At 44.7% G+C, this 25,755-nt stretch overlaps 1 protein-coding gene across 1 annotated transcript in view; it reads right to left on the bottom strand.

Annotated features, from left to right (window-relative positions):
* Usp46 (ubiquitin specific peptidase 46) overlaps positions 1 to 25,755 on the bottom strand; it is a 74,986-nt gene that overhangs the window by 33,654 nt on the left and 15,577 nt on the right. The window contains exons 2-4 of the mRNA XM_036201009.1: positions 11,166 to 11,246; positions 6,374 to 6,587; positions 3,430 to 3,659 (exon numbers count right to left, since the gene is read on the bottom strand). Coding sequence (XP_036056902.1) covers positions 3,430 to 3,659; positions 6,374 to 6,587; positions 11,166 to 11,246 — 525 coding nt within the window. The remainder of the gene's footprint in view (positions 1 to 3,429; positions 3,660 to 6,373; positions 6,588 to 11,165; positions 11,247 to 25,755) is intronic.

The following is a 25,755-nucleotide window of genomic DNA, read 5'->3' as shown; positions in this document are numbered from 1 at the left end:
AATGGTATTGCCCTTTAAAAAAGACTTATCTTTGAATGATATATACAGATAATAAGTTAAGTACAAGTGAAATGATCTCTGGGATTTGCTTAAAAAAATAAACCAAGTTGAGAGAAGAGAGATGTGGATGGAGAGAAAATGAAGATGAGCCAGAGTTACCTCTCTCTCTCTCTCTCTCTCTCTCTCTCTCACTCTCACACACACACACACACACACACACACACACACACACACAGAGCATTGTACATTTCTCTATTTTCACATCCACTTGAACTTTACTGGAAAAAAAGGAAAAAGGGATAGAAAAGAGGGAGAGGAAGAAGTAAGATAGAGATCCAGATAAATAAGTTTGTGCCAAAAACACCTTGTTGGTTACATTTGCAAATGTTCAAGTGTTGATCTCTAGACTAATATAATCACTTTTTTTTTTTTTTTTTAGAAAATGCCATAAATTTTTCATCTCTGGATGGGAAGAATACTTGTAATTCTCAGTCTTCTTTTGACTTATCTATGTTTTCTAACCATTTCTATGAGGAAATGAATCAAAATCTTGATTGGCGCAGTTGAAGAGGACATTAAAAGGACTGTCAAAGGTGCAAGGCCTCCCGCCCCTCTCTGATACTTAAGTGTGAGTCTACATTTCTTAGCTGATTAAGGATCACAACCTGCAAAGGGCTGTCGTGACCTCCTAATGCTGTCATTGACTTTCCACTCAGGTTACACGTGTGTGTGGGAGACCCGCCCCCACATTTATGACCAGGGAACTCTTGAGTAGGGAGAAGTGAGAAATATTTCAATAGAAATATAGTGGGGAGAGAGAGACAAAAAGACAGGACAGCCTCGGGTAGGCCTGGATCCTTATCCACCAGCCCCTTCTGTCTCTTCGAAAGGGCTTTGTAAAGGCATGCCAAGAGGTGGAGCAAAAGACTGCTCCCTGGCACAACCAACTGCAGACCCTTTCCAATCCCCTGGTAACCATGCACGTGGTCAAGCCATCCTCTAATGCAGCTCTGCTGGGTAAAGCAAGCTCAGATCTCACTAGGAACCTTTGTGGGCCTCCACACTTGTGGATGAGAGCTTGCTTTCTCTGTCTCTACCAGACGAGAGTCCACATCAGAGTCCAATCAAACTGGCCTCCTGACCTCAGTCCTCCTGCCTCCAGAACTGTGAGGAGTAAACCTTTACTATTCGGGGGCTCCATTCTTAAACTGTGGATTGTGACCCCACACGAGTTCACCTAACTAAATGTGAGAGCTGCAGAAAACATAGCAATGAAAAGTTTCTGAACATACAATGGCCAGAACTAAGCAAAATCAAACACACAGTGAACCTGAGGTGTTTCTGATGGCCCTCGCCTACGTTGCCCTGAGATTTCACTGCAATTCTGGTCCTGAGCATACAACATACTCATTTAGCGCCGTGCATGCCATTTCACCACTGACAATGAACATTGCCCAGAACATGTGGGCTCAGATCCGAGACTATCGTATTTTACGCACTGCAGTGTTTGTACTGCACAAAGTTTCTGCTCTCATAAAAGCAGTGGGTGAATTACAGAAAACAGTCTTTTTTACATTTTTCTGCAATCACTCCTCAGCATGTAAGTATTAAATTAGCATATGTTTGGATTGTGTTAGAATGTTTGATTTTAAAAATCAAACTTTTTTTTAAAAAAGTTGCTGACTTGAGCTTCTTTTAAAGATTGTTAAATGGGGACTGGAGGGGTGGCTTCGTGGCTACAAGTACCGTGTGTTCTGAACACAACACTGCTCTAGTCCAGGACCTGGATTTGTGTTCCAACACCTACACAGGGCAGCTCACAACCACCGATAACTCCAACACCCCATTCTGTCCTTCAAGGGCATCTACATGAATGTGGTACACGTAAACTCATACAGGTATATACACATACACATAATATATATATATATATACACACATCTTTCAAAAGCAAAAATAAAAAATTGCTAAATTAATTTTTTCTTAGGATTAGAATAGAATTTCCAACACAATATGAAATGGTCCTAAACATATTTCTGTCAGTTTTTTTCCTTTGTGTTTATGTGAAGCAGTTATGTGAATCCGCACTGCTGATTATAAAATCAAAATATTGATCACCTCTGAAAAACACTGAAGATGTTCTGAATCCCACAGCATCAAAGAATCAGCCACTACCAAATTCTTTGTGTGGAAAATAAACAGGTAAATCCATCTCATTAGAATGCAAATATGCTTTCACCTTTAATAAACGGTAAAATTATATGGCCCCCAAAGAACTGTTGTAAAATAAATTTATGATTATTATAAATGTTTAGTTTATATGCCTACTTTATAAACCAGTTGCATAAAAATTGCTTGGGCTAAAGGCGGTTACAAGTGGAAAAAAGTAAAGCCCTGGTTTAAATCACCCATGATGGGTATCACCAGCCCTGGTTTAAATCACCCATGATGGATATCACCGTTAACGGCAGCTGGACAGACCATGACAAGGGGCCCCTAGCGGATTCTGTTAAAAGCCACTTATCTCTCCTCCCCAGAAAAATGCATATTCAGGCAGATCTGTCCAAATCAAGAAACTCTGGGGGGCTCTAAAGAGCCACAGACTTTCTGTGGGTTTAGCAGTTAGAATAAAGGACAGATGACATTCATTACATTCTCTGCCGTGTGTCAAGTCAGCCTGGTGTTTAACAGACATCACCAAATCCTTCCCAGACACCATTGGGATAATGTGTGTGCATCATCCCTATTTTACAGATGAGGACAGTGAAGACAGAGAAGAAAACTACAACTCAATGGCAAGGTTGGAAAACTGTGAGAATCAGGGCCAGCATGGAAACTCAGGCAGCTGGGCTCTCTCCTCACAAAAAATGAAGGCACTCTTAAAGTTAAGTTAAATACAAGAAGTAAATATGTCACTCTGAGTCACTCTCTAGGGAGGATGTCCTTAAATCCAGCTAACTTCAGATGCAACCAAGCACACATAATACCCAACCCCCAAAATACCCTATGACAGGCCTCTCACCTGGCCAGTTGACTAGGTACAAGCCAGAATCGACCGTCCTGTGCCTCCATCTGCACCACAGCAGACTCCCAGAAGTCAGGTCAATGGTCCCTACATCACTCTGACCTCTTCATGATGAGAACCTTACTAAGTGGGTCTAGTTCAATACTTCAACGTTCAGCCCTAAAATCTGTCCATGGAGTAAAATAACCCAACATTTAAGGACACTGTCCTCCTCACTTCAATCCTCCTACCTGAAATGACATCATGATTAGCCCACACTTCCAAGAGTTTGCACTTCAGTTTCAGAGGCATGCTAGACAGGATGGCCCACATGTAAGTGTGTGATATCTCAACACACATATACGAGAAAGACGAACATCATCATTGCCCCTGCCCCACCCCTGCCCCTGTCCCCCAGGACTCACGGTTTCACAGTTCAAGCATCGGGTCTCATTGGTGAGTGTTCCCTGAAAGATCTCGTGGACCCAGGTGAGTTCTGGTTTATTACTCTCTGCGGGTTCGTTCATGTTGCCATTTTTTAATTTCCCGTTTTGTTTTTCCTGTTTCTTCTCTTCCTGCAGGATGTCCGCAATAGTGTTTAGCAAATAATTTAAAAATTCGTGAGCATCCTGCTGCATGTAGTTGTCAAAGAGATCTGGAAAGGAGAAGGCCATGATTTCACACTCTGCATCCTGGAGAGTGGACAGACAGGGTTTAGCTCTCTATGTCACACTCCAGTATTTAGATCGAGAGTGGACAGGGGTGGCATTAAATACATTTCATCTCTACTATACAATTACGAAAAGTAACTTTCCAAAGACTCATTCCTTTCTATTTCCTACCACCCACCAAACACTAATATCTCCTTACAGTCCCCTGTAATAATGAACTAACGTTTAATTATTCTAGAAAAGAACCAAAATTACTAGACAAAAGCCCTGATAAAACATCCATTTGTTTTTGTGTGTATGCATGCAGTGCACCTGCTGGGGGGATGGGGGCACGCATGTGAGCAGGTGCACACTTGTGTGTGTGTGTGTGAGTATGAAGCTGGCGGAGGCTGACACTAGTGTCCTCCTCAGTCACGCTCCACTTTATTAGGAAAAGGTCTCTGGCTAACTCTGGCACTCACTCATTTGGCTGGACCAGCTAGCCTGCTTGCTCTAACCATCCGCTATCTCCACCCTCCACCTCCCATCTATTGGGATTACGGGCTGCCTACCACACCTGCCCAGCTTTTCATGTGAGTGCTGGGGATCTGAAATCTAGTCCTCTCGCTTGCTTGACAAGGACTTTATCTCCTGATATTTACCCCTGAATATCAATTCTTAATATGTCGTGACCACCAGTGACTAATTAGCCATTGAGTCATTCTGCTATAGCAACTAGATTCTCTTCCTGAGAGTCACATTAAACCTAAGACCAGCCTGGAAGAATCTTATATGAAAGATGAAAGAGAAATGTGGAGCATATGTGAACAGAGCCTCTGTGAACCAGCTCAAACACCCCAAATCTACTGCTGCCCCTGCTGTCAGGACAAGCAAGCGACTGGAAGCACCTATTACTAGTCCCGCTCACAACTACACTGGGAGGGTTGGCTTCCTTCTCTATGCAGATCACTTTTACTTTAGCATACACAAAATATTACAACTTGTAAAAGGTAGCTATCAAATTCAACAAGACTGTGTAAGACAAACATGGGGCTAACTGTGTTAGTGTCTTGGAGTAGGTGACATCTGCAGCAGATACAAGTTGACACATCAAATAGCCCCATGGTCAGAAAAATTAACAACGTAAAACTTCTGGAATACACAACATATTTCAATCACCACTTCCCTTCCAAAAACAAGCGATTAGGAACCTTGTCATCGACTTTTGTATTACTCAGCTCATGACTGTGACAAACACCTAACCAAATACACTCAGAGGAAGATGGATTTCTTTGGTCTCACAGTTTCAGAGGGCTCTGCCCTTGGTTGTTCAGCCCCAGACACTGAGCCGGCTCCCTCACAGTGTACAAGAAGCACAGAATGAGGGGACTAGGAACCAGGTGTCACCTTCAAAGGCACACCCCTGTGATCTGCTTCATAGCTAAGTCCCAGCTCCTAAAGTTTCCATGACCTCCCCAAATAATACCATCAGCAGAGAATCAGCAACCCCAGACTGAACACACAGGAGCCTACAGGGGCACATGTCATTCAGCCTCTAACACTCATGTTATTTTTAACACACCAGAGCCACTGATTAGGTAACCTGTGCTTGCTTTAATCACTGTTCATAAGACATCACTGCTCTGCTCAGTGATTACATCAACATATTTAACCCTATGAGTATATGAGTATAGCGCTCAAAAATCTGCCTTGGTCATTTTTTTTTTTCTGTCTTACAATGATCCTTCCAGAATGCAACATGCTTAAAAAAAAAAAAAAGAAAAGAAAGAAAGAAAGAAAAAGAAAAGGAAAGGAAGGAAAAAGAAATCGTTCTAAATGGGATGTCAAATCTCAATTTTAAAATTTCTATTATGTTTCCTGTTTCTTGTAAAATGGGAAAAGAAGAATGTCTTCTCATGGATGGTGGTGCAGGCCTTTAGTCCCAGCATTAAAGAGGCAGAGGCAGGAGGATCTCTGTGAGTTCAAGGCCAGCCTGGTCTACAAAATGAGTTCCAGGACAGCTAGGGCTATAAAGAGAGACTCTGTCTTTCTTTTCTTTCTCCTCTCCCTTTTTAAATTTAATTAATTAATTTTAATTCATTTTTTGCAACAGGGCCTAACCATGTAGCTCTAGGTGGCCTGGAACTCATGGTTATCTGCCTCTTTCTGTCTCCTGAGTGTTAGGATTAAAGTTAAACACCTGCTTTTGCTTTCTCTCTCTCCCTCCTCTCCCTCCTCTCCCTCCCCTCTCCCTCCCCTCTCCCTCCCCTCTCCCTCCCCTCTCCCTCCCCTCTCCCTCCCCTCTCCCTCCCCTCTCCTCTCCTCTCCTCCCTCTCCCTCCCCTCTCCCTCTCTCTCTCTCTCTGATTTTTTTCCACTGTTATTTATGTGTGCATGTGTGTTGGTGGGGGGTGTCTATGTAAATGTATGTAATATGTAGGGTATCCGTTCCCCTGGAACTGGAGTTACAGGTAGTTGTGAGCCACCCAACATGGCCCCTGGGAACCAAACCCAAGACCTCTGAAAGCGGAGCACGCACTTTGAAAGTGCTCGCTCTTCACCACGGAGCCATCTCCCCGGTCCCTGAAAGCACTGCACTTCACCATCCTCACTTTCCTTTAGAGAAGAACTACAACAAGCGTTCCCTTTGGAAGCTACCCAGGGCCGCTGCTTTTTTGCTTCCTCGGGAGCCTGAACCCCACGACGGCCACACCACTCACCGTTCTCTTTCCTCAGCCTCGAAATGAACTTCTTTGGTGGGATGACGCCGACCTTCTTCTTCTGCGTGGCAATGCTGTGGAAAAGGTCTGCCAGGCACGTCAACAGGTTTTCCTTCTTTTTCTGCTGGGCCTTGTATGCCAGCACATTCTCCCGGAACGGCCGGCAGAAGTACAGCGCCTGAAGTACGGAGTTGCAGTAGCACGTGTTTCCAAACTGCCAAAGCACAGGAGGAGGGTTGGTTGGCTGGAATCGTTGTCTGGGGAGCAGCCTCCTCTGAGCAGGGGAGGGGTGACAGATGCCGGGATCCAGGAACCTGCCAACCCCTACGTTCCCGTATCAGAGCCCAACATGCCAACTGAGATAACAGTGGATCTGATCGACAGGGATCGGAACAAAAGCGACTTTGTACCGCAGTGGTTCTCAACCTTCCTGGTGTGGCGACCCTCTAATACTGTTCTTCAAGTTGTGGTGACCCCCCCCCCCAAACATAAAACTATTTTTGTTGCTACTGTATAACTGTAAGTTTGCTACTGTTATGACTCTGTGCTTTCCGATGGTCTTGGGCGACCCCTGTAAAAGAGTTGTTCGGCCCCCCCAGAGGGGTGGCAACCCCAGGTTGAGAACCACTGCGGTACAAAGTCAGTCACTCCCGCCCTTAGCTACAGGTTTGCTTGTCATATTTTCAGTTATGGGGAATCAACCGCGGTCTGTGAACATTATAGATAAAGTGACAGAAATAAATTATCTATCCCAGTTCTGAGCAGTCATCCTGCACCATCCTGCCTGGGATGTCACTCATCCGCTAGTCTAGTGTAGACGCAATGTATGTGGTACCCGCCCACCAGCCACTTAGTAGCCGCTTGGGCCTCACGTGTAACCTTTGTGTTACTCAACAATGGCCCCAGCCTAGTAGTAAGAAACAAAGTAGGGGTTGGGGATTTAGCTCAGTGGTAGAGCGTTAGCCTAGCAAGCACAAGGCCCTGGGTTCTATTCTCAGCTCAAAAAAAAAAAAAGAAAAGAAAAGAAACAAACTAATACTGATGACTTACTGTAACTGTTCTATTTTATTAGAACTTTACTTAATCTCTTGTGCCTAGCATATAAATTAAGCAATCACTAGTGTATACATATAGGGAAACATCGTCTATAGAGTTTGGTACTATCCAGTTTGAGGCATGCGTTGGGAGTCCTGGAGTGCATCCCCCACAGAGAAGACTTCTAGTTCTAGAGCTTTTCTCATCCATCAAAGTCTAACTTACAGCAAGCACTCTGACTGGGACTCTAATGAGATCTGGTACTTAGAAAAGGAGACCAGAAACCGGGCGGTGGGGGCGCATGCCTTTGATCCCAGCACTGGCGGATAGCTGCAAGGCCGTCTGGTTTACACAGCAAGTTCCTGGATGGCCAGGACTTTTATACAGAGAAAGCCTATCTTGAAAAAAGAAAAGGATACAATTTAAAAAAAAACAAAAAAAACAAAACAAAACAAAACAAAACAAAAAACTATCTAGCATGGAGACTCAGAAAAGCAGCTGGCTAAAGCCAAGGCACAATGCTGTATAAAAAAGCTTCTGCAGACATAGTTCATGATCCCAGCTCTTGGGGAGCTGAGACAAGTGGATCATCATTGCAGGTTGGAAGCCAGCCCATACTACACAATGAGTTTGAGGCCAGCTTGAGCTATAGAGGGAGATCCTGTCTCAAAAAAACAAAAAACAAACAAACAAACAAACAAAAAAACTGCTGGGCGGCAGTCCACGCCTTTAATCCCCGCACTTGAGAGGCAGAGCCAGGCGGATCTCTGTGAGTTCAAGGCCAGCCTAGTCTACAGAGCAAGATCTCGGATAGGCACCAAAACTACACAGAGAAACCCTGTCTCGAAAAACCAAAAAACAGCAAACAAACAAAAAACAAAAACAAAAACCTCCTATGCCTATGAAAATTTAAAAAAACAAAATCTGAGAAGACTGGGGATGTAGCTCAGTGGAAGATGTGTGTGTGTGTGTGATATGTGTATATGTGTACATACATATACATACGCATGTATATGTACACATATACACACATACACATATAATGGTGGGAAGGATTATTTGAGGAGTTAGGAGCCACCTGCCCAATAGAAACCTTTAGGGATTAGACCTTGTTTTTCTCTGTCAGGATTGCAGTGGCCGCTGCCCTCGGGTGCAAAGTCTCACTTGCTCCAATGCAATGGAGCAAAAAGTCTCCATAGGCCACCCTCCCATCTTCCTAGCTCTTACCTTTGAAATTACCCTGCTTCGTGTTTCTTCCAAGGTGGCAATTGTCCCAATAAGGTATCGCTCAAGTTCCTGGTCCCCCTATAATCAGATTAGGGCCCACACAGCAACAGTCTATCCCTCTCCAGGTCACAGACACTGAGATTTTGACTGCAGAGGGAAAGTCATTATCTCACTGGTTTCTAAGTGGCTGGAAACCTAATTCTGTGGGAGGACCCAGCTGAGACCTGTACTTTACAGCTATTCCCACTCAGCAAATGATCAGGAAGCAATTCCAGAGAAATAACAAGATTCATAGCCCAGATTTCGAAGGTCAAAGGGAGCGTGGGCACCTTCTCTGAATGACTTGTGGGTGCATACATCTTTGGTTCCTATGTATTTTAATGTTCCTTGACACAACCATGTAATGGGCGACAAACCCCTTCACACAGGGGCTGGCACCCCATAAATTACCAGTCAAGGAATCATAAATGAAGCTATTAATAGTTACAGCTTTCGTAATTCTTCTGCTGTCTAGGCAATAGCCATAATTCTCCACTGTCTGCATTTGTATTTTCCTTAGGAAAAATTCCCATGGATTAAATAACTTTCTTCAGAGAGTTAAGTGGAGGCCCCTGCACAGTGGCTGAAATAAACTGTATTAAAGTTAGTAGACTGGGATTGGCCAGTGTGACACCCTGTATTCCCAGGGCCTTGCATAGCCTTCCTCTGCCCAGTCTTTACTCTGCTTCTCGGTGTCTTTTACCCAGACACTCTTCAGTCATGACTGGCCCAAACTAGTGATCAACTCTGGGGAAATAAAAGGGGTATTTTCCAAGTGTCTACAACATGCCCAAGCCTCCACCGGGGCCTCACATAGGGGCTCTCGTCCACCCTTCCCTGTGGCTCAAGAGGGAGAAACCATTGCAACCACTATTAATGTGGAAATGGAGGGCCAGAAAGGCCACGTTCCTTGCCACAGTTCACACCACCAGTTATCAGTACATGGAGAATAAAAATATAGTTCATTCCTTTATATCCAAGGCAGCATTTACTTGCGAAGAATGTGTTCAACTTCTCCAAGCACACTTCACAGCAGGAAACGACTGGCAGAGCAGCTGCACCAGAAATCCATGTGTCTGTGAGCTAACACCCTTATCACTTAAAACTTATATTCTGTAAAAAGGGTACAGTGAAGTATAAAGCCCACAGGGGTGATGGGCAATACCACCTTAACACCTTGGCAATACCACCTTAACACCTGACTCACCACCTTACCAAGGAAGCACAGCATAAGTAGAACCAGGTACTAGGGGGCTCCTGCTCAGCACAAAGGAAATGTGTATTGTAAAACAGTTTCCTCCAAGATTGAAACACCACATCCTCCGGGGAAGCTCCTTAGGTAGGAAAGTAACCAACTCAAAATAGTTTCAGGAAGTCCCTGAAACTGACTGGATCCACTAGGCCCCACCCTGCTGGGGTGAGCAGAGCTAAACTACAAAGAAGACTCTCAGAAGAACAAAAGCTGCAAAGACGACTCTGAGGCTAGGCAGCTGCCTGGAAGGAGCGGAAACCAGCCAGGCTGCCTGGAGGAGGCTCAGACCAGTCACCTGGAAAGGACATTGTCTACCCTGATGTGCCGCCTATAGGCTGTGCAGTGTGCTCCAGTTTTCCCAACTTTATGGAGCTGTCTGTCACCCATGCTGGGGTGAGCCTTGGTGGTACAGCTGTCTTTGACTCATTTCTGCTCCTCTAAGTAACCCCTCACCTGTATTTCTGTAAGTAACCCCAATAAAACTCATTGGTTCACTAAACAGGACTTTGATGGTATCTGTAGTTTGGTCTGTTGTGAGCTCCCTATTCTGGGGTGAGCAGTGTGCATCTCCTAGGAAAAGTTTTGTCACATGACAACGGGGACAAGTAATTCTGGGATAAATGACTCTTGGTCCTTGATTGACAGCTCACCCCTACCTCAAGTGAAGATCCTATTTATATTATTCTATAGCTCTAATATAAACTTTATTATTAGCCAAATGCAGGTCAAGTTGCATTGGCCCATGCAAAAACAAAGACTGGAAAGTTCATGCTGTGAGAAACAGAGGACAAACCCAAGCAGGTTCGGCCACAAATGCTAATGAAACCACTGTGAAAGCAACATGTACAAAGGGAACCCCTTAAGGCATGCAGGAAAGGGGTTGTGAATTCAATCAATAATGTAATTAAGTCCTTTGCTGGGGACGATTAGTACATTTTAAGTAGTAGATTAAAATACCCTTCTCTAGTATTTGCCTCTACTACTCACTAAAGCACCGTTTTTTAAAAGTGAGTAATGATGGTGATGACTGCAGAGAGCTGAGCGTGGTACATAAGCCTGTAATCCCAGTGCTCAGGCAGAGGCAAGAGGATCGCTGCAAGTTCAAGGCCAGCCAGGACAACACAAGGAGTTGGGGACCAACAGAGCTACATTGCTAGATTTTGTCTCACAAAGCAAAAACAAAAAAGTCAGAAGAGTTACCTCAAATACCCTAAAATATTGGAAACAACAGATACTTACATTGACCAATCCGAAGTAGTGTTCATTGATCGGAAACTGCTCTGGACCAATGTCTTTTTCCAGAGCAGAGGCATTGGTGCCCTACAAGAAAACATAACAAAAGTTTTGTGAGATGAAAATAGATGAGGAGATAAGGGGATGTGAGCTGGTCCACTCCTGACACAAGCATCCCTTGTCGACAATATATGGGGGATATGCAATGCTAAACATCAGCCAGGAGACTTGCTAGCAACACCATAACGGTACTTCTCATCCAACCTGTAAGGTGCCCTGCACTGTATGGTTTCGGTTGCCTCCCGTTAGAAAAGGATATCTGAGACAGCTATGTAAATGAGAAAATGATCTTCTGAATAAAACACCCATGACAGCTGCAGCAACTTTCAGAAACAGAGTGCCGAGAAGACAGGACCACTTTCAAAGTCAATTTCTTTATTCTGATAAGGTTACAGCACAGCACACATCTGTTGAGCCAGGCACTCATCTCAAGATCCAGGCGTTAATGAGCATGGTGACGGGAGAGGCATACATGCCTACTCTTGTGGAGTTCCATTTTCGTACATGAAGATAGCCTGAACCATGAAGCAATAAGACAATCCACGTGGAGATGATGAGTATAATGAAGAAAAAAGAACTAAGAGATGGGCTGGGGATGATGGGATGCTGTGGCTGAGGGGCATGAAAGCTGTTAAAGCCACACAACTGTATCTTTAAGTAATCAGGGAAGGTCTTACTGAGAAGGCATTATGTCCAGAGAAGGTTGCAGATAATCAAAGGATCCAATGGAACACCTGACAGCTGTCAGAGGCATCAGATTGCGAAGCCTGGTGATAGGCCAGCATAGCCAGTGTAGCATCTCCTGTGTCCTCTGCCAGGGACTGTACAGTTTATCCTCATGAAGTTTCTAACAACTAAGAACCATTGGTGATGACTCTTCTTAGTTGTCTACGTCTGGAATTAATTCAAAACCCAAGAGCGTGGGTACACCGGTCAGGGACTTCTTTCTTAAGTCATTTGCAGTAGGAAAACCCACTTTGAATCTGGATCTTTGGAGGTGGGAAGATCCACCTTTAACCTGGGCCACCCCTTCTCCTGGTAGCCTGTACAAAGGACATGAAAGAAGGAAGCTTATTCTCTTTGCCTGCTTGCTCTTTTTCTTCACTGGCATTAGAGCCTACTCCCTTGGGATGCTAGCATATACTAAAGACAGGCTGAGACATCCAGCCTCATGGACTGAGCAACTACACAATGGGCCTTCTTCCATTGGTACAGTCACTGTTAGACTAGCTGGACCTGCAAGCCATTCTAAAAAATTTCCAAACTGAGGAGTCAGGCTCAATCTTATCCAAATGTTGTCAGAGCCTATCCATCAAAACAACGATGAAGGCCCCCTACCTGGAGCCAACCACTGGTGATGGATGGTCATTTCTCCCTAAGATCTGAGAGGTTGGTTGTAAGTAAGAAAAGCTCACTCCAGTCAGGTACAATCATTGGCCACTGGAGCAGGCTCCAGGCCCCCTGGAAAGTTACTCAGTTCCTTTTCAAAATGGTATAGTCAGTGGTTCTCAACCTTCCTAATGCTGTGACCCTTTAATATAGTTCCTCATGTTGTAGTGAAACCCTAACTATAAAATTGTTTTGTTGCTACTTCATAACTATAATTTTGCCACTGTTGTGAATCGTAATATAAACACCAGATATGTGACCCCTGAGAAAGGGGTTGCAACCCACAGGTTGAGAACCAGTGGTATAGTGGTTGCTTATAACCTATGCACACCCTCCCCTGTGTCTTTCCTACATTACTTATAATACTTGGTATAATATAAATGCTATATTGGCTGTTAGAACACTGTATTGTTCGGAGAATAAAAACAAAGTTGGAGCACTCAGTGAGATGCTTGAATGCCTCTGATCTGCACTTAAATGGTCTGTGAGTGTAGAACCCATGCATGGAGAAGGAGCAGTGGGGAGGATCAGAGTCCTTTGCTGATGCTGTTCCCTCACCATCTGCAGCCTTCTACTTCTCAGGCTGTCATGGAGGACCCAGAGTTCACAGGGACACGAGGATTTGGAAAACAGAACAGAAAGCTGAGTGTTTTCTTCTTAGAAAGTAATGCTACTGGGCCTGGAGGGATGGTTCGTTAATGAAGAGTGTATACTGCACTTGTAGAGGATCTGAGTTTGGGACCTCACACCTAAGTCAGATGGCTCACAACCACCTGTAACTTCAGCTCCAGGGGATCTGAGGCCCTCTTCTAGATTCCATAGACACCTGCACACACATATACAGATATACACACACACATACACACATGCATAAATAAATAACAATAAATTGTAAATGATTTCTAACATTGTATATTCCTTTATTTTTTTATGTGTATGAATGTTTTGCCTGCATGTGTGTAAGCGCACTCTGTGTGTGCCTAGTACCAGAAGAAGGCATCAGATCCCCTAGGACTGGAGTTAAAGATGGTTGTGAGCCACCATGTTGGTGCTGGGCCAAACCCAGGTCCTCTACAAGAGCAACAAGTACTCTAACCATTACGCTATCTCTTTAGCCCCCTCCTGCTGTATGCTCCTAACTCATATAATTATCGTCTCCTCCTCCAGGAAGATATGACCATGAAGCAGACTGAGAACTAGTCATATTGTCACTTGCCACAAAGCACAGTTTAAATAGAAAATAACTCGAACCCGAGCCAATTGAGTAGAAGTATGTCAGTTTCATAACTCCCATTCTTGTTCCCATGTGATCTCCCTCTCCGCCTCTCCCTCTCCCTCTCTGCCTCCAGTCTCGACTCCTTTACTGCCATCTGAGAGGGGACTTAAACACAAGCCACTTTCAGTACATTTTCTTCAGGGTTATGAGTGAAAGCGCCATTGTCTCCACAATGATGTGGCTTCAGTCTACAGATGAACTTTTGAAATACCAGATCAAATTATGTCAGGATTTCACCGTACAGACAAAAAAGAAAAAAAACAAAAACAAAACAAAAACAAAAAATTACTAACATTTTTAATGAAGTTATTTCTAAATCACAAATTAATGTAAATGATGGGTATTAAACAGACCTACATCTATCTTTTTTTCAAGAAAATTAGACCATAGGATGGGGAGATCAGGACAGATGTAAGATATGAAACAGTGGTTAGAACAAGATCTCATTAGTTCTTTCCTTTTGAAAAAAAGGCAACATAGAGAAGTTAATACATGATTTTTTCTAGGTAAGCCTTGCCTGTCTTAGCACCAACTTTGCCATTTGTAGAAATGGAGCCTGGAAGTGAGGATGAAGATTTGTACTGAGAACAGAGAGTCCCTGAGGTGACATAGTATCTGCTCGCACCAATGGAAGGATTATTATACTCTACCCATTGGACTTCCCAGCCAGCAAAGCAGGAACCCATTGTGAACCAAATTCTCCATCTTCTTCTGAATGGACACCCAGACAAACATGCAGTACTAGAGGGAAAGAAAGGTCCAACAACCACACTGACTAGATTCACCCAAATCCACTCAGTTCTGGAGGCCTTACGAACATTCAAGCCGGGTGTGGCGACACAAGCCTTTAGTGCCAGCACTCAGGAGGCAGAGGCAGATGGATCGCTGATTTCAAGGCCAGCCTGGTCTACAAAGCAAGTTCCAGAACAACTGGGGCTACACAGAGAAATTCTGCCACATAAAGAAAGATAGAAAGAGAGAGAGAGGAGGAGGGAGGGAGGGAGGGAGGGAGGGAGGGAGGGACGGAGGAAGGAAGGAAGGAAGATAGATACTGCATTCCAACATCGTAGAGTATAATTGCTCCTCACTCTACAATGACTATTTCCAACTTTTCTTGGGCATCCCCTTTACCTCTCTCTAGCTAAATACGAAAAAATAAAATTTATACCAGCAGTCAAGGACTCCCTTAATCGGCTGCCGCTCATAACCCTATGTGCCTCTATGATCTAAGCATCTTTCCTTCTCAGTCCATCGCATCATAGGCTCAACATCCTTCAGCATCCCTCATACCTCACATACTCCATCCACCATTGCTACCCCAATCTTATGTCTCCTTCAGAGCTTAACATCTTCTAACTGTTTCTACTGAAACACATACAAATCAGAGGGTTCCTAAGGTTGGTGAAGCAGGGAAAGGTACAGAAGGTGATAAGGCCATGTGGTCGAAGCTGAGTGACAGGTGTGGGTGGGTTCACTGACTATCCTGTTTATATTTTTACACCTACAGTCATGGATCTCTTAACCATGAGGACATGTTCTGAGAAATGTGTTATTTAGGCCATTTTATCATTGATGGACATAGAGAACACACACAAGCAGACTGAAAAGTACAACCTATCACCTACCTACACTATATGAAGTGTGTATTGCATATATGCACATCTGGATGGAACAACTTATTGCTTCTTGGGGCATGACAAAGGAAACAGAAGATCAAATCAAGTGCAAGAGAAAAGGGTGAGACCAAGAAGGCACATTGGAGAGCTGCATCGATGGCTCACTGGTTATAAGCACCCATTACTCTTGCAGAGGACCCGAGTTCAATTCCCATCACCTACACAGCAGCTCATAATCATCTACAACTCCCTGTTCCAGGCATCTGATGTCTTCTTCTGGCCTTCATGAACTCCTGCACCCACATGGAGCGCATAAACCCACTCAAGCACATGTGCATGCACAAAAACAAATAAAATTAAGGAGACACACAAGCAGGAGCCATATGAGGATGCTTCTGACATTACATTGTACACTACAGGAAGCTTTTTACAAATGGAGTGCACTCGAAAATAGTCCAGAGCACAGTAGATACATAATGCAACTACTTAGCTGTTTTTTATCATTACCAAGTGTTTTGTGCTCTGCCTAATAGTATGTGCTATTCTTTCATATAACTAGCAATAGGTTTGTTACTACATGTCATCACAAAGATGCAGAGCAAGTCACACTGAGGAATAGGTCACTCTGTCCTGTTACATTGATGGCTTTACTTCGGACAGTGCAATAATGTAACAGTGCCCTCCAAGTTAAAATGTTCTTGCCAGAATACAGTGAAGAGGTTCCGGGTAAACAACCTCACATGCCTGGGAAAGCTGGAATGCACAGGATTCATGGAGGCCCCTCTTGAGAGCTACAGAAGCAGTAAGCTGCTGGGGGAGGGGAATGTGACCAGTCTCACTGCAGAGAGGACGTTCTCTGACCTGAGCTGCCTGTGGGTCTCAGTCTCACAGAGACTCCAGGGTTGCAGCTTCCATGAGTGCTCAGCCTTTTCTCAGATGCAGCTGCTTTGGAGTCCTACTTGCTCCTGTAAGTAACCCCTCACCCAAACTCCAGTGAAGAGCCCAATAGAAATCCATTGATTCACCAAATTAGACTTCTGTACAATCATGACTTTGGTCTGTCCTGGTTTCCTTTCTGGGGGAAAAAAAAGAAATGCATATCCATACACACACACACACACACACACATACATGAGAGAGAGAGAGAGAGAGAGAGAGAGAGAGAGAGAGAGAGAGAACGAGAACTATGCCTCCCCAGGGGAAAAACATCTCTCACATACTACACTAGGCAGTAAGAATTTTTTAGCTCCATTATAATCTTATGGAATCAATGTGATAAAGTGACCCAGCATTTACCAAAACATTATTCAGCAGCACATGGATGTGTATATAGGTAGAATAACAGTCCACCAAGGACACCCTTGTCTAATCCCCAAAACTGGTGAATACTTTATCTCACGTGGCAAAGGAAAATGAGATGGTTTTAATTCACACATCTGGGGGTCTGGAGAGATGGCTCAGCAGTTAAGAGCACTGGCTACTCTTCCAAAGGTGTGAGAGCCCATAGAGGTTTCTTAGTGACTTCTGAGTTTGCTTTACCCAGCAGGCCTGCAAAGGGGATGATTGGACCACTGGCCTGAGTGCCAGGTGTTTGGAAGGGTCTATGCTTGGTTGTATCTGGCAGGGGGAGGTGTTTTGCCTTGCCCCTTGGCATTGTTATAAAAAGCCCTTTGAATAAAGTTCTGGGCCAGTGGATAAAAATCCAGGCCTTCCCAAGGCTAGCCTATGTTTCTGTTTCTTTTCCCTCTATATTTCTATCTAAGTCTCTTATCCCTCACTCCTCAAGAGTACCCTGGGGTAAAAAGTGGGAGCTGGTCCCCCACACAAAAATCCTGAGTTTGATTTCCAGCAACCATATGGTGGCTCACAACCATCTAGAGTGGAGTCTGATACCCTCGTCCACCATAAAGGCATGCATGCAGATAGAACACTCACATACACAAAATAAATAAATAAAATCTTTAAAAAATAAATTTGAATGGGGCTTGCTCTGAATTATCCAGTGGGCTCAGAATGCTCACAAGTGTCCTTCAAAGTGAGAGCAGGAATAAGGCAGAGCACAGCAATGCTGTGTGACACCTTCTGAAGCTGCAGGTGTACGGGACACAGCCAAAGCATGCTCCAGCTGCTGCACAGAAATGCTTGAAAAGGAGTCTCTTCTGAGCCCTCCAACAAGGATGCAGCCCTCTAGCTGGGCGGTGGTGGTGCACGCCTTTAATCCCGGCACCTGGGAGGCAGAGGCAGGCAGATCTCTGTGAGTTTGAGGCCAGCCTGGTCTAGAGAGTGAGTTCCAGGACTACACAAAGAACCCTGTCTCGAGAGAGGGGAAAAAAAGAAAAAAGAATGCAGCCCTCCACCAACTCCAACTAGGCCTTGGCCCAGTGAGACCTGCTTTGGATTTTCAAAACTCTAATAAAGTCAATGTGGGGCCAGCAAGATGGCTCAGCAGGTAAAACACTTGACTTGCAAGGCTGGTGACCTACGTTTGATCCCCAGGACCCGTGTAGAGATGGGAGTAGAGAACTAACTTCGGAAACACTGGCCTCTGACTTCCACACATGCACTGTGGGACACAAAGCCCTCACACACTAACAACAATAAATCAATCATTACTACCTAAGTTGGTGTTTTTCAAAAATAGTAAATGTGGATTGTTCAAGCCATGAGAAAACAGAATTGGATACAGCAGCCTAGGAAACTAACACTGTGTTTAGTGATTCCCTTCTGTAAGGACTGTCTGTACTTCCTCACCTCCATATCGCACCTAGCATTTGCAAGGACCTTCAATTCAATCCCAGTACTCCAAAGGGGGTGGGGAACTCATGGATTTCACCCCCACATTACCCGGAGAAGCTACAAACACAGTAAGCTCTCCAGAAGGGGCACTTGTAGACAGCTGGCTTTTCCCAGAGGTGGCCCAAGGGCTCTCCCTGCCTCTCTCTCCAGAGTCCCTGCAGAAGCCACTGCATGGTCCCAGTCAGCGCCTGCAAGACAACCATGTCTAACTATCTGTACCCTGCAAACTTCACTTCGAGCTCCATGCTGCATTAACACAACCCTTCCCACACGCCTATCCATCGGCCCTCAACATCCATCTACTCCAATGGGACATCTCACTACTCTGGTATTTTCCCACTTAGTAAATGGCCCTGCCCTCATCAGGGCTCAGGCTGGAGCCTCCAGGTCACACCCAACATCTGCTGCTGCATCGTCCCCATCCATCTCTGTGCTCCACTGACAAATTCCTTCAATCTCTCCACTCCATGCACATCTTTTTCACCTGCAGCTAGACCAGGCTGCAGGATCCCTCATCCATATCATCACCAGCCCCTCCAAAGCCTCCACCATCCTCCTTAGCCACCCCTAACCATGCAGGAGAAGTGTTCTTTTGAAACACAAAACTGAAACTTCACCTGTCACTCACTCTCCTGCACACCCCGCCTAGACCAATGGCTGCCTTCTGGTCTCCAGTCACCCAAGGTCTTTCCTACTCACTCTCCTCTGCCTGTACCATACAAGCCTAACTTCAAGGCCAGCTCCTCGGGGAATTCTTCACAGGGCAGCCCCTTTCTGTGAACCAGTGCTGTAGTTGGCAGAATGACGTCCCTCCCAAAATGTCCACTTCCTATCCCTGGATTCCATCATGATGTCACCATGCATGGCAAAGGGGACTTTGCAGATATGACTAAAGGAAGGATCTTGATACAGGAACTTTGTTCTGAATTCTCCAGATGGTAGATGGACTTGGCAGGATGCTCACTGTCCCCACAGGTCAGAGTGAATGAAGACCGATGATGTGGAAACAGAGCTCTGGCCCTGGGGACAGAAGGACCCATGAGTCGAGGAACACAGGCAGCCTGCAGAAATCCCAAAAGCCAGGAAGCAGATGCACCTTAGAACCTTAGGAGAATGAGCAACCTGGCCACACACTGTAAGCACTAAGGCTGCTCTTTTTGAACTACTAATTTAAAGTGTGTGTGTGTGTGTGTGTGTGTGTGTGTGTGTGTGTGTGTGTGGTCCATGCATGTGTGTGCAAGTGCACATAGTTCTGTGCAAGCATAAGAAAACCAGAGCAGCAGGGCATTGGGTGTCATACCCTATCACCCTCTACCTTATTCCCTTGAAGCAGGGTCTCTCACTGAACCTAGATCTGGCAGCTAGTAAACCCTAATGGTACTCCTTTCTCTGCTCCACCCCCAGCATTGGAATTATACACACAAGCTGCCACACTTGCCTTTTTACTTGGATGCTAGCATGGGAATGCAGATCCTCACACTTGCACAGCTTGCCTACTAAGCCATTTCTCTAGCCACTAGGGAATTTTTTTTTTTTATAGCAGGAAGAAGAAAGAAACTAATACACCTCCTCCACATCTCTCCATGCACACTATCTCCCACACATGTGACAATTACTATTTATATAATCATTAGCATTTGGCCCCTAAAATCTATATGTGTGGCAGCAAAGACCATATGACCATCTCAATACCACATTCTCAGTGATGAGCACATAGTAGGCCCACAGTACCTGTAGGCTAAATGGATGGCCAGATGGATGAGCACAGATGGGTGGTTAGGGATGTCTGTGATGCAACTGTGTGCATGATAATTTGGACACAGGTCTGTATATTCTCTCAGTGCACTGTTCAATGAAGTATGAGTAGTCCCCTCTACAACTTCCCCATTCTCCCATTCCCTTTATAGACACTCAGGAATTGGTTTCCATGGATACAGAATATAACAGATATTGACATTTGGAACTAAGCTCTTGCTTTTACATCCTAGCATTTTCCTTTGGTAATATGAATCTTTGTATAGTTTCAATAGATTTGGGGATTGTATCCATTAAATGTAAATACATCCACAATACGGTGATATAGACATGATGGTGACTATCTCACCACACAATGATAGTAATGATGATGAATGCTTAAAGGTTAATTAGGATATCAATTGTGAACTTAAATGACCATGTCCCCCAATCCTGCAATTCTACTTTATTATATAGATATATTCATACAGGTAGGTACAGAGAATGTGACAAAGACAAAACTCATATTGTGACACAATGAATGTTCACAAAATGAAAATCCATTTGTCTCATTCACATGAATGTTCAAGAAGATGCGGGGCAGGTCTGGTGCAGCAGCCCTGCAGTGCTGTGGAAACAGGATCCTCATATATTGCACAACTTTGTTGTGAGCAAGAGTCAGTTTGCAGCTTTGGAGCCAAGATCAGTCTTAGTCCATATAGCTGCAAGGGAGCCTGGCATAGTAGTCATTACCTAAGCATTTGGGACCAGTTAAGAATTTCTCTTACATTAGACATAGAAAGTAGATATTGAAGGGACAATCAGAAGGCAGTGTCTCAAATAGTCCTTGCAGCAAGGGCTGTAACAGGAAAAATTAGAAGTACCACAAAGTGATTCAATAATTATAGTAATCTATATAACAGAATACCATGTCAGTATTTTCATTTTTGTGGTACAAGAACTAAACTCATGACCTCCTGCATGTAAGGCAAATGCTTTACCAACTAAACAATAACTCACTCCTTCTCTGTAGGTAATTTTTAAAGTAAAATTTCTTTTTAGGTATTACTATGCAAAATTGTACAAGACAAATGGTAAGTAAAACGCAGTATAGTAGCACTGTACCTAGGACAACCCTGGAAATGTCATTTATCCAGGCCACATACAACTGCCCCTGTTTGTGCCTGCTATGTGCTCCACACTCTTCTGTATCTGAATGAAGCACAAGGTGAACAAAGGCAGCCAAGCCACTGTATTCAACATCTGCATTTTAGTGAAAAGTTCCAGAATACTCGAAAAATTACTTGCTTTTGGCTTGGGGGTTTGTTTTCATTTGGTTTGGGGGGGGTTGTTTTGTTTGTTTGTTTGTTTGTGGGACAGACTCTCCCTACACTGTCCCAGGTAAAGCTCAACTCCTGGGTTCAAGTCATCCTCCTGCCTCAGCTTCCAGAGCAGCTGGGGTAGCGGGTGCATACCACTGCACCTGGCTACCACTCAATAAAATATCAATAATGCCACCCGAGAGCAGGGCTAAGGGGTGAGAAGGTCACAGGGACTTTTCTTTTTTAAAGATTTATTTATTTTATGTGTATGTGGGTTTTACCTGCATGTATGTATATACACTACTTGTATGCCTAGTGCCCCTAGAGGGCAGAAGAGAATATCCAGTCCCTTGGGACTGAAGTTAAAGATGGTTGTATAGCACCAATATGAGTGCTGGAAACCGAACATGGGTCCTCTGCAAGAGTGATAAATACTCTTAACCACTGAGCTATCTCTCCAATCCCAAGAGCTTTCCTTTTTAACCTTTTAACTCTGAACATTTTACTTTGAAGTTATATTATGTTGGAATTCACATTTAATAAGTTTAATAAAAGTTTAGTAAGCTAATCCTCTATACTAGTGAGCTAAGTGTACACATCCCTCTCTGCTGCCTGCCCTTTCTTGCCAGTATTTATTTGTCTTTGAGTTCTGACCCTTCACCTCTTTGGAGCTCAGAGGTCCTGGTGCTGATGTCCAACCTGCCTACTCCAAAGGACAGCAGAGAGGCGGAACATACAGTGAAGGTTTTCGGCACTATATCAGCCATGAAGGACGTTATTTACACAAAGCTTGCCCTCCTGTGCCAAGAGCAGGACAGCACAAACAGCAGGTAGAGGCCCTGAAAACACAAATCCTGTATGACCAGATGCTGAACCCAGAACCAGTCCTTGTGGGAAAATCACAGGATGCGAAGCATAAGAAACAAAGTTCTTACTTCAGTCAGTGAAAGAAAGTGGGAACCTTTTGAAAAACAATACAAAGAATTTTATTAAAAATAGAATCTGAGCTGGGATGAGTTCCAACAAGACTGTAATGTTAGCTTTTCAAAGCACCTCTACAGACTACCGAGGGAGCTTCCAACGCACACAACAAACAACTCTGGAAAGATGAATCATGAATGCACAGGATGGCACAGAAAGGAACTTCTTTTTAAAACAATTTTTCAAGGCAATTTATAAGGAAAACAAGTTAGAATTCCTCCAGAGGAGGGAGGTTGCCTGAGAGAAAGAAATAATTAGAACAACATCATGATAAGGTCAAGGTCTATAAGCAACAGTGAGCACATTGCTGTAATATTTGAGAGCCAAAAAACAAAAAACACTGAGGCCAGAAGGGTCCTTGGAAGAGAGCTAGACTACCCCACAAGTGTAAAGATCAATGCCAGAGAAATAAATGCCCATGCCCTAGATCTCCCCAAGGCAGCTCATTTATCTGCATCCAGGTCATGCCCCCTCTCTTTTAGTTTTGTCCAAAATTGAAAGGGGACCCAGGGAGAGCCAAAGAGTGCATCTAAATTCATACAGAAGAAGGCATTGATTATAGAGAGTGAATTAAAACAGACAACAAGGATGGTGAATGTTGCTGGTAAAACTCTAGATTTATGTTCGAAGAGCTACTCATCAATTAGCTGTCTCTAGCACAATGGAACCTTCAAAAGGACTGTATTCCTGGACTTCTGGTGACAAAGGTCATCACAGCCCAGGGACAGGATGCAGCCCAAGTTTGTGAGATGAGTCAAGAGCCACCAATAAGGCTCAGGAGGAATAAGGGACCTGGTGCCTCATGTGTACTCAATAATAACAACAGATAAGTGGGAAGCAGCATTGATGCTTAGTCAATTCTCTGAAGGCCTTACGCACATTTTACTCATTTTAATCCTTACAACAATCCAGTGAGGTGAGTACAATTATTCTTCCCAGTAGGAGAGAAAAAGGGAGAGGAAGGGGGAAAGGGAGGGAGGAAGAGAGAGAGAGAAGGGGAGAAAGAGGGAGGGAGAGAAGGAGAGAGAGAGAGAGCGCGAGAGAGCGAGCTCTTGAGTGCCCATTCATGTGGAAGTAAGAATATGTAAGAATGATGCTTGGAGTCTATCTCAATCACTCTCTACCATATTTTTAGAGACCAGTCCTCTCACTGAATCTGAGCTCATCCATTAGGCTAGACATTAGTGAGGTGCAGGAGCACCCCTATGTCAGAGGCATCCCCTGAAATAGAAAACATCCCAGTCCTCTTAAACAAAATCTTCATCAGGGGAATGGAGAGATGGCTTAGGGACTGAGAGCACTGTTTGCTCTTTCAGAGGACCAGGATTTGATTCCCAGCACCCACAGGGAGGCTCACAACTTTCTGTCACTCCAACCCCGCAAGGTATCCAACTCCCTGTCCGGCTTCCTTGGGAGCCAGGCACAAACACGGTGCAGACATACATGTTAGCACATAACCATACACAAGAGTAAAACCAAATCAACAAAACCTTTACAGGACACTTGCAACCTGCTTGAAGGAAATGAACCACTGGGGCTGGCAGAAATGGGACATGAGATGTCAAGGGAAACGCCTTTTCCATCCCTGTTTCAAGGCCTTTACCCAAGTATACCACTTACCATCAAATAATAAAATAAGGTGCAATCTTACCCCCTCCAACTTCTAAATTCCTGCATAGATACTGCAGACAACAGAACAAAGCAAGGGAACACAGCGAGAGAGGATATATGTAATTACAAAGAGTACGCAGAACAAAAATGTCTTAGTCTATCCGTACAGCTCATCTCTCGGTAACAGGGCTGGGGGTGGGGGGGAGAGAAAGGAGAAAACCGGAGTTGGATTAGATAGAGCAAAAATGTCTGTTTTATCCAAAGCAAGCTGAAGTACATCTACCACACCTTCAAAACCTACAAAAGCAGATTGGGATGTGAGACCCTTGGCTGGGACTATATCTAGGCCATGGCTCCATCCCTCAGAGTTGCGTCCTGTCTGGCACACGCTCCCGTTCCACCTGTCTCTGCCTCCATGTGGCTTCAATGTCACTTATTCCCTGACCCTTCCTTCTCACAGACCTTGTGCTGTTTCCTTTCAGCACTTGCCCTAGTTTGAAACCAAGTAACTTCTTAGTTGCCATGTCTTCCTACTAGAAGCATGTGTGCCAATTACGCTCACAGACCTACTCCAAGCTACCAACTGTTTATAAAGTTTTACTGGAACACATTGGTGTCCACTCATATATTCTTTGCAACTACGTTCATGAGAGAACAGTGGGATCGTGGAGTTGTGGCAGCGACATTAATGACCCACAAAAATCTAAGCTACTTACTATCTAACCCTTTACAGAAAAGCCCACCAGCCCTACACTAGACCAATCAATCCAGAGTCTCCTCAGGAAGTGATTATGCCTGGTTCATGTGCCAACACCTAATGGTGTTGGCCCTAGAAAGAACTTGACACATCTGCCCTTTGAACAGACTTGGGAAAATGAGGAAGGCTGGTGAATGGCATGTACTCAGTTACTCCAAGAACTGCACATCTGCACACGCATGTAACCTCACCCACCAACCCAAGGCAGAGTCCTCCCATCCTACACATGGAAATGTTGAGGGAGAGCTGCCGGGTTCACGGAGCCAGTAAGAGCAGAGCCGGGGACCCAAACCCACAGCATCTGTCTCCAGAGTCAGCTGCTGACTTGAGTCAGGCCAGAGAATGCTTCCTTCACAGGTTTAGTAAGTCCTTAGCTTCGAGGGAAGGGAGCAGGCAGATGTCCAGAAGTAATTCCTGGCTGCTGACTGGGCACATCCCTGAGTGTTATGAACGGCCATCCTGGGTACTAGCTAGCAAACATCACCACAGAGCTACTGTGCCAATAAGCGACACTGAACCTAACCCTCCCTGCCAATAAATCTCCGATGGGCATGCCCCACCCCCACCTCACAGGCAAAGGAGAAGTGTGGATGATGAAGCTGAAGAACCTGAAGTAACTTGCCAAGACCAGGTCTCAGCTGAGGCGGAAGTCGGTGGTGGCCAAACTCTACAACCCCGGCTCCAGGCTGGCGAATCTTTTCCTAGCACTTCTCAGAGCTTCAACAAGGGGGCCAGCTATTCAAGAAGGCAGAGCATTTCATCAAGTACATGACAGCGTGGGTTCCTGTCACTTCCATGATCCTGAAAGGGGTCATGTTATTCAGAAGGGGTGGTTGTCTGAATGAAAATGGCCCCCATAGGCTCATAGAGTGTGTCCCTCTTAGGAGGTGTGACCTTGTTGGAGGAAGTGTGTCACTGGGGGTGGGTTTAGAGGTCTCAGATGCTCAAGCCAGGCCCGGTGTCTCTCTCTCTTCCTGCTGTCTGCGGATCCAGATGTAGAACTCTCAGCTACCTCTCCAGCACCATGTCTGCCTGTGCACTGCCATGCTTCCCA

Source organism: Onychomys torridus, chromosome 10, assembly GCF_903995425.1.
Source record: "Onychomys torridus chromosome 10, mOncTor1.1, whole genome shotgun sequence".
Classification (NCBI taxonomy): Eukaryota; Metazoa; Chordata; class Mammalia; order Rodentia; family Cricetidae; genus Onychomys; species Onychomys torridus.
This window is presented reverse-complemented; position numbering and strand designations above follow the sequence as displayed.